The following is a 17,154-nucleotide window of genomic DNA, read 5'->3' as shown; positions in this document are numbered from 1 at the left end:
ACTCTTGCCTTTCGGAGTCTCCACTTTTTTTGTAGAGGGAGATCTTCCCCTTGCAGGAGAAGGACTCTTGGATTTTGTTGAACTCTCCGCGGGAGCTGTTGCCTTGGGAGATTTCTTCCCAGGGGATGTAGATTTGGGAGAACAGGACCTGGATTTGGGAGACTTGGCAGGAGATGCCCCCATGGGAGACTTTTTCTTTAGAGATGCGTCTACGGGAGAAGAAGGCCTGGATTGAGAGGCTTTCTTTCCAGGTGAGGCAGGCTTGGGAGAAAGAGATCTCGATTTTGGAGAATTTCTTCCAGTTTTGGGAGAAGTACTCGGAAGGCTCAGTGACTTCTTAGGTGAAGGGGTCTTCTTTTTTGCAGGGCTTCGCTCCTATAAGAAACAAGACGTACATGTAATCAGAGTTCCTGGTGTGTAGCAACATGATTAAGTCTGATTAACCACTCTTACTTTCAGTAAGCCAATGACAGAAGCTCGTCTGAGCAGTGACTGTTTGGTCTTAAAGACACATAAGCTTCTCCTCGGAGTGGCTCCCCTGCGCAGAGGTGAGTCAGGAGGCAGCCGCTTGTCAAACAACTCTGGGCTCAAATGACCTCCAAAGGAAACGCGCTTCTTTTTTAGGGGCTGTGTCTGTAAATCAGTCTCTCCACTCTTGCGTTTTTTCACTAAGACGAAAAAATAAACACAAACTTTAAAATCAATGCAAATGGTTTTTTTTTAAAAGAGTAATGACTATTTAATAAAACACAAAAAAGATTAATAAAATAAGGATACAGTGTTATAGTGAAACCTTTTTCAGCATTTCCTGAGTTTCTTGGTGATCGTCTTTGAGGATGCTCCGTTTTGGGAGACGTCACCGTTTCCACTTGTTCTTCAGTCGCCAGTGGTTTGACTGATGTGGCCTCCTTACTCCTCCTTCTCACAGGAGACTTAGCTGACTGAGAGATTATCTCAATAACCTCTGCAGCACTAAACTTCTGAGAAGCTGTGCTGTTTCTTCTCCGTGGTGTAGTTGCTTCAAGCTTGTTGGCACTTTCAGCTTCTCCCTCGCTGGGCCTGTCCAGGTCAGCGGAGGGAATCTGGAAGGATTTTCCCCGCTTCTTAACAGACTGAGGGGTTCCACTGGCTTTAACTTCAGCATCAGCAACTACTTTAGCTTCGTCCGTCTTCGGAGTGAAAACAGGGTTTTCACCAGTTTTAATCGATGAACCATATTTTGGAGTGCAAAACCTTGCAGGTGTCTGAACTTGACTTGCAGAAGATTTGCGAGGGGTCTTGACATCCAGGGACTGTTTGATCATTTGATACAGGTCACTGAAGGGAGAATTGGTGTGGCTTTGCAACTGGCTGCTATCTGCTGTAGACTCCAACTCCAAAGTTTTCTCCAAAGAACGCTGGATGTTGTCATGGTTAGCGCCATCTTTGAGATGAGGGTCTAAAAACAAAAGGGTTACCGATAGCAATTAGTTTGTTGCTAAAGTTGAAGGACATGCATTGTCGATGTGATTGTTGTGGAAGGTTCCATCAGGTTGTAGTAAACCACACATCGCTTACTTCCTAATAAGAGGCCAACAGATGAACAAAATCAATCCAGTTGAAATGTTTTCCAAGTTTATAAGAAAAATCTAAAGTAAATTAAAGACATTGTCTGAAGCAGCTAACACAAAGGTAGTTATAATTTAGCAGTAACAAGTGCTTTTTTTTGTTTAAGGTCCAAGAGAACATGGATAAATACATCACCAAAGTTGCTAATGTATTTGAAGTGCACCGTGTGCATCAGTGTAAACGGTGTAACAGGAAATGGTGCACTGACTAATGTTCTGCAATTAATTGTGTTAAATGTTTTTAACACATTGATGGAAAAACTTAATGAACTGATGCTGCATATTTGTTTGACTTAAACCTGCATAACACTTAGAATTTGTAAACACAGCATCATAAAAGCTTCCTTGGTGATTGGTGAGGTGGATTGGGAAATTCAAAACCGATGTGTGATATGTGAATCATGTTGATATCAGAAAATGATAAGGATATTGGATCAGATCAGTCCCTACTGTAATTTGTTATTTGACAATTGTGCAAATACATCTGCAGAATAGCTGAAATGGTGTTATGCCATTGCCCTGTGATAGACTGGCGACCTGTCCAGGGTGTACCCTGCCTCTCCCTAAACGATTGTTTGAATAGGTCCATATCCCCACGTCCCTGAATTGAACTCAGCAGTTAAGAAAATGGGATGGCATTATGTCAGAGTTTAAAAAACGGAGTTAATAACAACTGTAATTGTTTACAGAAGACATTTTCTGCATTATAATGGGTAAATGTGCAATATTCCTGTTGAGTTGTTTTTGTTTTTTTAAAATATATTTTATGTATTATTCACTGCAGTTGTTTTTAATTTACATTATTGTCTGTTCTTCTGTCAACATTTACTTTTTTAAATGCATCCTTTTATCTTCAAGTTTGAATTTTGAGCATGTGTCTGCACAAAAATTCCTACCCACAAATGGCAAATAAACTATCTGAATCCAATCTCACCTGTGGAAACTTCAGACACCCTCTTTTCTCCCCTCTCAGCAGTGACTGCATCAGCAACTTGTTGATCTTGAAGAACCTTGAACAAAAACACCCTATTAGAACGTCTGTAAAATAATTCAATCAAGTTCAAACTAAATAAAATAATTACTTTGAGGCTTTCAGTTTTGCCTGCAATGGAAGATCTCTTCTTTGGTGTAGGTGCTGGTGGGTACTCAAACCTGAAAAGTTATGACAGAAAATAAAAACCCCGTCAAGACAACAATTCTTCACATTTCCACTGCATTCAGGTTACATCAATGCATTTAGTCTTTACTGTGTTCAAAATAATTTTGGTCTGTCATAAATTGAAACAAAGTACACTTCTTTGTTACTGTGTGAGAAATAAAAAATAATCTGAGCCTCTCAGTTGTAAACACAATCAATTGTACTATGTTGTTGGTTGACATCTCATAAATTACAGCTTTTTTAATGCTCGTGGCTCTCCTCCTTGAAGAGATTGCAAGAATTTGGCCCAGAAGTAACTGATAACCAAAAACAAAAGACCATCATGTCCCAGGCTGGAGAAACTGCTTTTGTTTTTTTTCTTTTAAAGCAAGAAAAGAAAACAAGCAAACAAACAAACAAAAAAAGGAGTTGGGTGTATTATTTGAACAGTGACAACTGTTGATGCAGACTCATTTTGACGTTAAAACTAAATAAGATGTTACGATGTTTATTTTTACCCTCACCTGAAAGAACGATCAATGACAGTAATCACATCTCCATGTTTCAAACACTCAGACTGCTGAAGTGCCTTTCCATTGACACGTGTTGGATTAGATGAACTTAAATTAGTCAAAATAACCTGGGAAAGAGATAAACATAATCTCAGAGATAAAGTAGCTCAGCATATCACAGTAACACTTACATTACTATAGAGGAAAATACTATAGAGGTTAGAAATGAAAATTAAAACATTAAAGTGATAAAAGTAGTAAGATGGCAGCCATGCAAATTCAAAATTAAATAAGTTAATCTTCTGTATGTTTTATTACCTCTTTATTTTCATTCAGATCGATTCTGCAATGTTCCTTAGAAACATGAGGGAGCTGAATACGGATATCACAATCAGGCTTCCTGTAAGGTTAAATGTAAACACAATCAATATACAGATAATTTGGGAACATATAAGGTAAAACATCACCATGTTTACAAATACAGCTTTATGTCTAAACAGCAGCAACTGAGCATCCTCCAAACATACCAAGAGCTTAAACAGAATCTTTCAAGACCACCATAATAAGGGGTTACTTACCAACAGATGCACTTTCATGTTTTAAATATACAATAAGGATTAAATTAACCAAAACAGACTATTTAATCTAATTTCCAAACACAAACAAATTTCCACCAAAAACATAAGTGATCTTACCTTCCAAATAAACATGTTGCAGTTAGAGGAAACTCAGTCCCATCTCCTCCACTCCTCTTAATCACTACTATTTTCCCATGTAATGGCATTTTTCTCAAGTTACCTGAAAACATTGAAACATGCATGCAGGTGTAAAGCTCCACAGAACAGAGGAAATGTCTGGTCTTTGTAACCGAGGAAGATTTTCAGGACTTCAACATTTAATAAGAGTACATTTTGAAATTTGTAAAATTGCACTAAAATGATGTAGAAATAAATTTATTATCAACTAAATGGCACTCTTTTCTACGAAAGGTTGCTACACAGCGAAGTGGTAATCAGCGCGGGCTTTAATTAAAACGCAATTTAGTGAGATCCACGTGCAACGTCGTCTCTTTTACTGGGAGCTTTGGGAATTTAATGCTCAACAGTAACTAGCGACCAGCAAATTAAGATACTGTCATGGTGACACATGCTGCTATATAATACATTTTGCTTCAATATTATAAAGTCAACGTGAAGCCTTGACAAGTTGTCGACGGTGTTCGGTGTAATCTAACCTTCAACTGGAGACACTGGCGGATCTTTACCCGAGAGTCCGTTTAAAGGTGCTTCCACGACTGGTAATCCATACACAATTCCTGGGATAAGACAAAGAAAAATCAACTATGATATCATTTAACTAAAGACAGAAACAACGACCCCAACTACCGACAAGTAACTAACGTAAAAGCTGGACAGTAGTTCCTCATTGTCCAATGTTTCATGCCAGCGAGCTGCTGCTGTGTATTACTCCGCCGAACTGCACGCGCAGTAACGCCATAATTATACTTACGGTTAACTTACGTTTTGGTTCATAAATTTATTGTTATAACTAATTTTTACAATTCTTTCTGACTGCCTGAATTAACATTCAACTGCATTCGCGTGAGAAGAACTATTTTGTTTACAATTTTGGCGGAGGAGTATCACTTCAGTGAAGAAATCGTAATTTGAAAATATTTGAAATTCCGCGCGAAGGGTCTTGATTGGTTAGACTTCACAATGACGCAAAAGGGTGGAGTTTAATATTGTAAACACGTGTTTCTATGAGGAGTTCTTGTTAAAACACTATTTAGCCCCCATTTTAAACCATTTAACCTTGTAACCAATGCCGTCCCCAAAGAACAATGTTAACTTCAGAAAAAAGAAGAAAAAAATTGAAGCTACACCCCAAATAAAATCTGTCTTGACTAGATGTAATTAATATAACATTCCTAAATGTAACAACTAATACATGCCCAAATATAATTGTAAGTCACCATTAGAGTGGAATGTCTATTGAAAATGTCAACTGGAGAAAGGTTTGACCTTTTTCGCATCAAATTATATATACAATCGAACTAAAGGGACACATTTCCCAATTCTCCACAGATCAAGCATGGGTAAACTTACAGCAGTAAATATGTTATGTACATTTTATTAAAAATCATCTTGTATCAGGGGTTTCCAGGAAATTCTGAGCAGACTCAATCTCATCTCTATTTTTTTTTTTTTTTTTTTTTTGCTGTCTTTTTTTTTTTTCAAATGCCGACAACATAATTTTCAGTTTGCATTTAATGGTGCTGTCATATGCAAAATTTTAAATTCATAAACAGAGAATTGCTGAATCGTCTCAAATGCTTCAATCTTTTGCAGAATGGAACTTTGTATGTAAATGTCAATTTCTAGTAAAAAAAAAAAAAAATAAAAAAAAAAATCTTTTTAACATTTTACAACTGACCAATAAAATGCAGTTAATTTTTCTTAAATACACTTTTCATTTACCCGTTTAAGTTTTAGCAATTTATTATATACATCTACTGACATGCTTGTTGATTATCCAACTTACTTGTACTGTATACCCCCTGTCTCTGTTTGCTTGTAAACTGCTGAATCCTAATGACATTAAAGGAAAAATGAAGTTTTTTTTTTATTTTTTTAAAAGCTTTCTTTTTATACAAGATCTCTTCAGGCATGTTTCTGGATGTCCAGTACCTGTCCTTGAGGGTCACATTCTACTGGTCTTAAGGGTTTCCCTGCTCTAACTCATGATTAAAATAAAATGGGTCTCTTCAACAGCCTGGGTTTGAAAAGTGGCTTGTCTGTGTGGAGTTGTTGTGTGTGCATGTTTCTCTGGCTTCTTCCCATCGTCTGAATACATGCGTGTTGTATCTTGCTTTTTGTCCCTTAAAATACAAACTATCCAATCTAAATAAAGTTTGAAGCAAACAAAAGAAGCCCAGAAGCTTGGTTCAGAGTGTAAGTATTGATTTTTGATGTAATTTAATTAAATTTGTTTTGCTTGTTTTAAAAGCACCCGTTACCCACTGGTCAAAACGACTTAGTTAAAGCTGATTTTTTTTTTTTTTAACAAAATTAATCTCACTGCTTTGAACAGTTTTAAAGATTAGAATATTAAGTTCATTAGATGTGACATTAATCCTAACCAAGCCTTGATGATCCCTTTGATAAGAGTAAACTTTTGCTTGGAACTTATAGGTGCATTAAATCTCATAGGGTCTTATCAGTGATTTCAGCGATTTCAGAGTTTTCCAGAAGGTGTCAAGAAAGGTAATTGCAAAAGAAAAAGGAACAAAAAACATCACACATACACACACACACATCTAATTATTAAATGTTGTTTTTATTTTTTCCAGCTTTTTTTTTTTTTTGTTTGTTTTTTTTCTCAAAATTGCTTGATAATCTTGACAAAATTGCAACATATTTCATACTTCTCATACTGATGGTGTGTCTCTTTCTATTCCAGATTAGCTGTGGAGGGAAAAGTTGTGCGACGTTCTGGACAGGTTAAATCCTAAAGAATAAAAGCAGCTTTTAACCGTACAAATAAAAAGTACACACAAATCAGAGAGGCTCCACTCTGGCATACTGTGTTGCAATGCTGAGTGCTCAGGGTCCGAGTCTCTCTGCAGGAGTCCTGGTCTGCCAGGCTTAACACAAATGGGTGACGGGAGAAAAATTCAGGGGCTCAGTAGCAGAAGTGTGTACACATGTGCATTTGTGATTGGAGGCATAGGGGTTGCATCACAGAACAAATACAAATAACAGGCCAAGCACACAAAAATGATTCCTTCCTGAGACATTGGTGCGTTTTACAGTAATGGTGGTCCAGATGACGTGTATTAACGGTGAAGGCGTTTTGGTGTAAAGTGAGTCACAGGGTGCAGGGTTTCTCTGGATCCGGCAAAAAGTCACATATTTGTTCCTACCACAGGTTGCCAGCGGGAGACTTGAGGACTTGCATTGTATTTGGAACCCTCACTTACTTGTCTGAACACTAACAGAGCTGAGGGACCGCAACAATCTAGTCTTCTCCCGTCCACTGTAGACTGATCCATTCAGAGAGTACCAAGAATGACACGTGTTTGATACAGAGTATATACACCATTCCTCCCATTATAACTCTCTGTGACGCTGAGCTGCAGGAGACGAGTTGAGCCTGGCAGGCTACAGATAGCGTCTAACTCACCATTTTCATTTTCTCTTTCTGCTACATGGCCAAAAGAAAAGCTATGCCCCGACAGGAGTGCTACTGTATCATCTACTGCACATAAAACATTTTTAAAAATGAAAGGGGCAGAGGTTTGAATTGTTTGTGAAAGCCACATTCTGAACAGCCAGTGATTGATGAAGGGTCTGTCCACTACTTTAGTAGGACACAAAACACGAAAGAACTTCCTTCAGTAAAATGTGCTCAAAATGTATTTTCTTGATTCACAAATCTATAAACAAAACACATAAATGGTGTTTAAAAAAAAAAAAAAAAAAATCAGGTGAAGCCTAAAACTCTTCATAGTTTTAAAGAAATGAATACAGCTTATATACACCAACTCAAAGGCCACTTAAAATACACCTTAATAATAATGAATCTTCATTAATCTGATTTCTTGAAAGGACCTGTGACCATATCTTACAAAGCTCATACAATCAGTTTCTCATTCTGTTGGGAAAAAAAAAGCAAAAAAAGCAAACAAAGCCAACCTGGAATAGTAGGCGATGTTCATAATCTTCTGTGGACATTTTGTGTTTGCATGTGTCGACTTTGAAATTTCATCTTTTGAATTTGTTCATTAGAATAATATACAAACGTGAAACTGAAACATCTCTCTTACTCTTGATAGGTATGAAAAGATTCAAATGGTGAAAGAGTACAACAATCTCTAATCTCAGCTCAGTAAACATGTCCTCATGTCAACCTGCTAGTCTGTCCTGGACATGCCAATCAATAGTTCCTTAATTTTTCTATATATATTTATATATCTTTTGTACGAAATCTGTTTTTTTTAAACTGGAAAAAGACAGAAGACCCAGAGTCTTTAAGGAGTGGGGGGGAGGGGGAGGGGTGGGTCTTTCAACAAGTCCCAAAAGTTGCAGTCTGCCTCAGAGTACAACAAAAACAACAACAACAAAAAAAGTGTCAGGTGTCAAGTCAGTCTGTATTCATCGTCCTCGTCCTTTTGTTTGCCCCATCGTGCCGTCCTCGCTCTCGTTCCCATTCGCAAAACTGGTCTTTGCTACATCCGTACCCCTCTCCATCAGTCGTTTTGAGAGAAGTGGAGAGGGGAGGAGCAGCAGTGGAGAGGAGAGTGGAGGGAGGAGGAGTCATCAGCAGTGTTTACGGTGTGGTGTCTCTCAGGCATCACGTCATACCCCGGCCTGCTCCAGCCTCACCTCCCCTCACGTCTGGACAGTGTTCCGCGTTGAGGGCTAGCAGGTCAGGAGGTGGGATTTGTGTTGTAGGAAGAGGAGGGTGGCTCTGCCAGTCTCCTGTGTTCAGCAGTTCAGGTTGAGGCCCACCTCCTTTGCCTCTACCCCCTCCCTCCTTCAATCAGAACATTGGAGGAGGAGACAGAGACCAACACGAAGAGGATACAAAATAAAAAAGTGGGCCGTGACTACGGCGATTGTGTGGGTGGGCTGCTTTGGGCAGAGCTTGGGGACAGACTAGGACTGCAGCTGCCTGGGGGGGCACCACTGGGCCGTCCGCCTGCGGCCCCGCTTTCCAGGCCCTCAGAGTTCTCCAGCATCTCCTGGATGAGAGGCGGCATGGAGCCGGGGATCTCCATCTTCAGCGTGATGACACGCTCAGCTCCTGCAGGGGGTTGAAAGGACAGGTCAGAATACTTGTCATGGATGAATTCACACTTTCTAATCAAGCTCAAATACAGAAAGCAAGAAATCTTAGAAACTAATAGTCAAAAAACAAACCTTTAGCACTGATGCTTCTCAGGTCAGTTATCTTCATCAGCATCTTGGGGAACATATGCGGTTTGTGTGGCCTCCTTTTTCTTACATAAATCTTCAGTGCCTCCAGAAGGGGCTCCTGCAGGATGTCCACCTTGTCTGCTTCTTCTAAATCCTGTCGATCTGCCAAACAAAACAAAACAGACAAATACAGAAAACTATGTCAATACTTTTACAATGTTATTTATTTTTGTTTCATTTTTGCTTCATAACCTTTTGTGGCAAGAAAATTTGAAGTCTGCGTCTAGAGGCACGTCTTACCTCCACATAGCAAACAAATGGCACTTAGCAGCCCCGTCTCTGCGTCATCCATCTCAAGGGGAAGGAGCTGGTTGGCGAAGGCAAAGACCAGGTCAGTGAGGGGACCAAAGCCAGCGTTGTGCATCTGGGTTCGGTTTAGCGTGAGTCCATCTGAGAAAGTCATGGTGTCTTGCTCTGGTGTGTAGCGTGTGCAGATCCGCAGTATCTGTGGACAGCAGGGAGAAGGAGTTAAACACTTTGCACTGTATTTGTTAAAACTAAATCCTTACTTGCTAAAGTAAAAGTGAGCCATTGTATGTACCAGAATGTCCAGACAGGCGGCTTTGAGCAGAGTGATCTGGTCAGCGATGGTAAGCGTTGTGAAGCCTGGCAGCTGCTTAGCAAACTCCACCGTCTTTATGATGCACTTGGTGGAAAGCTCACTGAACTTGTCCCACAAGTCTATGTCCAAGGAAACACGTCGTTCAGAGCTGTTAGTCTGTAACAACAAAAAAAAAAAGTAGTGAATTCATTTAACCGTAGACGGAGGCGACAGTAACAGCTTAGAAAGGTGAATGAACACGAGGACGCACAGATGGCCGACTTCATGCCACTGACCGTAGTGTATTTGCCCAGCTGGCACAGAGAGGGGAAAGTATCCTGGTGGGCTTTGCGAACCCTGTCGATCATCTGCTCTGTGTCAGGACTCAGCACGTAGCTTTCTGTGCACTCCTGTTTCTTCTCATCCTTCTTCTTCTTGTTCCGGTCGTTCCTCACCGCTACAACGAACAAAGAGACAAGAATTAAACCTTTGATAAACTGTTAATTGTAAAGATTATTTAGATGTTCCCAGACAGCGTGCCTGTACGATATATACTATATGTTATCATCTTCTGACACAACCTCAAGAAAACAAAACTAGATCTAAAGCAAAGTCATCCCGAGGACAGGATGCTCCGTGTGCAGCAGCAGCAGCAGCAGCAGAAGCAGCCCCATCTTTTCTTATCAGACACTAAAAGATAAATGTTGTGAGACAGCTCTATCCAGGAAGGGCTATGGTAAAAGAGAGCGTGAGGGAGAAAAAAAAAAAAGAAAAAAAGCTTGACATAACCCACTGTTTCCCTCTGGGCGATCTGGCTCAGAGTAGTGTGCTCACCCCAAATGACAAAAAACACTAGGCGGAGTGTTTAGCATTGGAATCCCATTACAAGCTCGATCCATTTCTCCCAGCCCAACCACGCTGGCTGTGACAAGCCTTTGTATGTGTGTGCTGAGGCTGGGGGTGGACTGCGTGAGATGAGGTGCAACTTGATAAATAGTGGTGGAGGATGGAGCTATCCATAAGGCAGACAAATTGCCACAACTTTCATTAGGGCTCCCAGCTAATCTAATAACATAATATGACAAATATCCTGCCTTTAATGGTTTTAAAAGGGCTTGGCTGTGGAACCCATCACAGAAAAAAAAAAACCCTCCAGCTTCCTCTCTTTCAAACTCACATCCCTCCTCCTCTTGGTTACACAACAATGTTTACACTTGCCTTGTTATCATCTCAGTTTGTTGCATTCTCCTCTGCAAAACTGCTCTTTTCTCCTTGCATAAAAACTCCCATCTTTACCTCCTCTTGAGAGGACCTTCTTTTCCCTTCACGGCTGACCCAAGATCAGAGTTTTCTTGTCTTAATCCTAACCTTGACCACTGAGGGCTAGAGTACTCAGGCTGATGGAAGATCAGTGTCTTTGACAGAAAGACCTGGACTAGGGCCAAGGAGGGAAAGCACGACTGTGCTGCTGCTCATTCATCAGCCCACAGATAGGCCTCCCTGCCTGGGAGGACATTAAGGGAAAGAGGGAGATGGGGGTTGGAAGTCTGATCCTGCATTATGTTACTGCTAAGCACTTCTCACCGCAACAAGAAATGAAGACAATCCTGCTGTGATCGTGGCAATGCATTACTTCCATGCTGCTTATTGACACTCCTGCGGCAGGCTGCTGTTGCTGTCAAAACTGCTTTAATGGACAGACATCATATTAAAACGCCAAAATGCTTTTCTGTCTCATTTCTCCAAATGATGTAATTATTACAAACTCAGCGAACGAACTCCGTGTTTGATGCCGCTCGGCTTTGGAGGGCGGTTACGTAAAACTGTAGTAAGCTGCTCAGCATATCTGGGCCAGTCCCGCTTGTGGGACTGATTGGGAATCTGTGTTCTCTTTGCCATGTGGGGAGGGGCGGAGGGCTGCAACACAGTCCATGTCCAATTAATTCACAAATAAAAGTGGGGCATCCCTTGTGCCCAGACATTACCCGCACTGACAAATTGGCAACATAATCATAAGCCGCACAACACAATTTAATGAAGTCATTAAAGAACTATTAGGCATGACTGGCGATCTGTCATGGCGAATTGCCACATGCAATAACTTGGGGGAGGAAGAGGAGGGGGGTGAGGGGGGTTGCAGAAGAAAGAAATACTGCCTGGATTTTTTTTTTTTTTTTGTGTGGACATAAATGTGCATTTGATGGGATTTTGTTGTTGTTGTTGATTTGCATGTGTGTCAGCTTCAATAAATGCAACATTCATATTGTGTTATAAAAATATGAATGCTAATGGGAGAACTTGCATCCCGGTTGTTTGCAGTTGCACTCTCAATGCATAAAAATGATTTACAAGAACCAGTGTGTAACATATACAGAATATTGTTGACAGCACGTGCTCGTATCGCTCCAGCATTTGTTTCTCATAGGCGATCGGAGAATGGCGGTGTGTATGCATTTGTGCGAGTGTGTGTGTTTGTGACTGTGCAGAAGACAGAAGAGAGGTTGGCAGACAGGGATAATTCGTGTGAGGAAAATTAAAGCGCTGGCAGCTCGTCCATCACACAGATTAAATTCCATGGAAAGATAAAAATGTCAAATCCCCACCCCCCACCCCACCCCTGCTGCTCACAGCACTGAGCCACTGACGACAGTGATGAACCCCCTCAACACCCTCCACCTCAGCCTCTCTCATTTCTCCAGAAACCCCCCCCCCATCTCACAACTCCAGATTATCAGTTTCACTCACACCAGGTTCAGTATTTCTCCCTCTTGCAGCCTTCATCTTCCGCTGCATCCTGCCTCCTCAGCTGATGTTATCCTCCCTCTATTCTCCATCCTTCTTTCTGCTCATCTTGTTTAACTTTATTACTTGTAACACTTGTAAAATGTGGGCTATAATTTGGTGAGCGTAACATAAAAAAAGCAGAGTACTGAGAGATGGAGAATGCTCTTAGGTCAAACATTTGAGGGGGATGTGGATCTTTACCAGGCGATCATCCATGACACAGAAACATGACTTAAAATGGAGAGACTTTGGCAGCTGGGATGAACAATAAAGGAAATGGGCACAAATTGATTTATTTTCTACTTTTAGATGGCTCAATATGACACAATCCTTAAAAAAAAAAAAAAAAAAAAGTGGTGAATAAAACACAGAAAGAGAGAGAGAAAAAAAAATCCAATTGGTCACCTAGTGAAAGACACAGCAACCCCACAGGCGGGGGTCATTCAGAGACAAAACAATGTGCATTAATGAGCCAATATGTCCTTCAGCGCTCTAAAAATGTGTTAACTTCTAAAGTTTTATCAAATGCCAAGCTTCATTTTGGCCTACAGCACGCACTATCAGGTAAAACGAGGTTAGAGGTGGTTCCTCCCCCCTCCCTTCTTTCTGATGCCGTCTTGCTTGGCATTGCCACCTGGCAGCAGGCCTGGCACCATCGTCTGGAACTGTCAGCCAGCAGACACAAGGTCACCCAGACGTCCTCCAGTGCTAGCAGGGGGTCCACCTTCTGTAAGCATGTGTGCGTGACAGAATGTGTATAGCGTTCTGAGCAGGGCTGTCTGAGTGTGTTTCTGTTAATGCATTTTTATTCATTCTGCTCCGTGTTGTCACCTTGCACTTGCATAATTTGGACATCAGTGACTTATTATGCGCAAGTGGGCCTTCTGATGAGCATCTCGCGTCACTGTCAGAGGCGCAGAGAGTGTCCCTGCTGGCCCCAGATGGCCACAAGATGAGCAATATGCACAAAGTAATCACAGTGTGAAAAAGAAAACTGCTGCTACATCAACAGAAAGCTCAGCAAAAGTGAGTGGAAATCTATAGATTTATAGCAGAATTTAAAAGATAGATTTAATTCAGAAAACCCCCAAATCAACTTTGTGCAGTAATACACATTGACCACTAGATGGCTCTCCAACTCCACTGAACCCCAGAGTGCCTCAGTGTGGAATTGTGTAAAAGAACTGGCTGCTGGGATCTTCTAAACATGATTAATGGCCCCATTCAAAGGTAAGGAGCTCAGAGGATAACTTCTTTTACTGTAAGCCACAGTGCTGTGGCATGGGGAGCGCCCCATGCTCTTGCTGTAGCAGAAAGATGAGGTAAATAGCGCTGGGAAGACAGGAGCCACAGAAAGACGGAGCAATGAAAGATGTGTGCGTGTGTGTTTAAACAGGTGCATGACTGTGAGGCGAACAGAAGGATTACACTTTCTGTTTGGTCTTGATATGTCGAATTACCTAACATTTATCAACACTGATTAGAATGAACATGCCTCTTTATATTTGTACTGATAATGTGTAAAACGATGCTGCATGTGGCTGTGTGAGTAACAGTGTCATGTGATGAAGCTAAGGTAAAACCCCTGCTGGCCTTTTAGCTCTTCATGGTCACACTTCCACCAATTACTTTATCAAGTCTGACTGCCCCTGTGTGTGTGTGTGTGTGTGTTTGTGTGCTTATGTTCACACAGCCCCCGGGGTGCAATGATGGGAGCAGACGCCTGCTCTTTCACTCTCGGCAGGTGAGAAGATATTCATCACAGAGACCTGCCAAGCCTGGCGACAACCTGACTGTTCCTCCCAGTCTGCATCACTGCTGCCTTTTCTCATTTCAATCTAAAAAACTAAATGAAATACCATTAAAAAGGTGACCAGCTTACATATGTAAGCAACATCCCAACACAGAAAAGAGCATCATGGCACGCTGCAGGTTATCAGATTGGTCTGAAAGATACTAAGTGCAGTAATGAATTAATGATAAATTAAGCGTGAATACACACAGGAGCATCACAGCCAAAGCTGATATGTTAGTACCAATATTGTAATCTTTTATGTGCTTCACAGTGGAACAAAATGTTGTTTGTTTTTTTTTTAAAAAGTTGTGATTGAAAGCTTCCTGCAGTTTTAAAGCACTAACCCCTTCACCAACCACTGTGCCTGCAAGGGCGTCTGGGTAACAGAAATGCTATACTTACACTCTTTAGACATCCCGACTTCCAGGCACTTCTGTAACCGACAGTACTGGCAACGATTGCGGGTGACTTTGTTGATGATGCAGTTCTTCTCCCGGTGACAAGTGTACACCATGTTCTTCTGGATGCTTCTCCGAAAGAAGCCCTGAGTGACAGAAAGACACAGAGGAGATGAAAAAGAGAGCTTGTGGAAAGATAAACAGCAATTGTCTAGTTTTAGCAAAGCTAAGAGTAAAGGAAGTGGTGAAGTTCGGTTCAGCTGCCTATTATCCACTACAAAAAACTAGACCAACTTGCAAACTTCAGCTGTGACATAAAAAAAAAAAAAAAATTAAAAAAAGAGGCCATGCAGAATGGCCATATACCACTCAGCTGCAGTTAAAAGGCATTGAACCATCAAGCACTTAAGTCGGTAAAGGGTTTAATCTGTGACATATGGCGGCATTCCATTTACCTCGGAAGCCAGAGAAGGGAACGGCCTCTTACCCGAGCTGACCATGTTCCAGTAAGTCGGAAAACCAGTGGGGACTGCTGATTGGCCTGGACAGCTACTGCTTTGTAACAACACATTGCATAGTACGTTGTATTTTGAGGTATGATATCTTTTTTTTTTTTTTGTTTGTTTTTGTTGTGACCGTGGGGTTGACAGCAGTCTCTTGTGGTTGCCCAGCTACTTGGTGATGTCCATTTTAGACATATATCCAAATGCTTTTGGGGCAAAAGGCACAGGGATACTGGGTGTCACATAACTGACCCAGTTAAGACTGTCTCAAATTGTAGATCCAGGCCGACTGCATATTATCAGAGACAGGCGGAGGGAGATAATGTTGCATTAGGACAATAAAGAAATGTCTTTTTCCTACATCAATCCAGTACGAATCCAATGAGAACAAAGTGTAACGAGTTTATCGTTGGTACCATTCCTAACGATGAACAACTAAATTGCAAAAGTGTCAAAGATAAACACTTACACTTTCTCTTTAAAAATCCTCAGGGGACACTCAAAAGAAGAGGAAACTAAATGATAAATGGTAAAACTTTTTAGTTTGAAACCTTTTAAATGCCGATCTGGTGATGTACTGAGCCAACAATTAGTCAGAATTTTTTTTTTTTTTTAAACCACAACTAATACTTAATGTACGACTTTGTGGCCATTTTGCTTTTACAATCCGTGTGTGTAAAAAAAAAAAAAAACAACAAAAAAACAAAAACCAAAAGAGGTTAATTCAGATCAAGCACAACTGTTTGAGTACTCGCCAAACAGGGCTCTGGACTAATGTAATACAGGTCAGTGTCAGGACTGATATAACACAACGGGTCATGTTTTGGTGGGCAGGAGCGTGGGTGGGAGCAGCTAGGGAGGGAGCTGCCAGGCAGTCCCATCCAATGCAGAGGGATTAGCTTTGCTAGTTGACAGATGGCTGGTGAACATAAGCCCACAATTTGTCCTTCCCAATCACCAGCCTCTTCTCACATCTCCTCTTTGCTACCACAGAGCGGAAGTGAGTCGGGCTTCTGATGAACTATAAAGAGGAAGTGCGAACAGTCGGTCACGTTTTCTTGTTTGACACAGACGATACCATTGTGGATTATTTTGTCAATTGCTCTTGATGGTTTCTGCAGCAAGATTTTAGAGGAAGTGATTGGACAATCAGTTCACCTAATCTGACTCTTATTCTGAACATGCGTCACATCTGGGTTTCAATCAGTCCTCGAATTTCTCTTCACAAAATGGGAGAAACAGGGTGGAATTCCATTATTTCTGGTTTTTTTTTTTTTTAATCAGTTCCCAGAGTCAGAACGAGACATGGAGAAGCTGCATTCAGCTTCTATGCTCTATATGTCTGGAACAAACTCCCATAAAGCCTGAGATCAGCTGAAACATGCAGTTTAGAACCTGTTCTCAGCTGCATTTCAGTAGTTTTTATTCAGTTATTTTGAGATGATTTCGATTCCAAATCTGCATGGATCTTTACTTAATGTTATTTCTTTTTCCTTGATTTCTTGCTTTTACTTTTACATTAGGCTTCTTATTTTTTTCTAATGTGTTCTTGTCTCTTTGAATCACTTTGAATCACCCTGTTGTTGAATTGTGCTATAGAAATAAACTTTCCTTGCCTATTTTAATCAGCAATGGTTTTTCCTGCATCAGTTTAAGCCCAGAGACAAACGGTTTTCTACCTCTCACATCTACCTAGAAAGACTACTCAGAAGAACGACAGACAAGCTTGAGCGCATAACAAAGCGAAGACAACAAGGCTTATAGTTTAAATGTTATTTCTGGCTGTTGATGCAGAGGGATTAGTCTGTTGTCATTGTGTGTGCACGTATCATCTCCTCTTTGATCCGACAGTGCCCCGACCCTGACCTGCATGTCACAGGGGGATTCACCCGCTC

The 17,154-nt window shown here is 41.0% G+C and overlaps 1 protein-coding gene across 5 annotated transcripts in view; it reads right to left on the bottom strand.

Moving 5' to 3' along the window:
* Positions 1-6,630: 6,630 nt before the first annotated feature.
* Positions 6,631-17,154, bottom strand: part of raraa (retinoic acid receptor, alpha a) — a 142,664-nt gene continuing 132,140 nt past the window's right edge. For all 5 annotated transcript variants that reach the window (XM_079260928.1, XM_079260926.1, XM_079260927.1 and 2 more), the window contains 6 exons: positions 14,761-14,902; positions 10,076-10,236; positions 9,780-9,956; positions 9,479-9,683; positions 9,182-9,340; positions 6,631-9,065 (listed from right to left, as the gene is read on the bottom strand). In XM_079260928.1, the coding sequence (XP_079117054.1) occupies positions 8,869-9,065; positions 9,182-9,340; positions 9,479-9,683; positions 9,780-9,956; positions 10,076-10,236; positions 14,761-14,902 (1,041 nt within the window). In that variant the 3' untranslated portion in view covers positions 6,631-8,868. The remainder of the gene's footprint in view (positions 9,066-9,181; positions 9,341-9,478; positions 9,684-9,779; positions 9,957-10,075; positions 10,237-14,760; positions 14,903-17,154) is intronic.

The sequence above is a fragment of the Telmatherina bonti genome (genome assembly GCF_933228915.1).
Source record: "Telmatherina bonti genome assembly, chromosome: 21".
Classification (NCBI taxonomy): domain Eukaryota; kingdom Metazoa; phylum Chordata; class Actinopteri; order Atheriniformes; family Telmatherinidae; genus Telmatherina; species Telmatherina bonti.
Note: the sequence above shows the minus strand (reverse complement) of the source record. Positions and strands in the feature narration are given on the sequence as shown.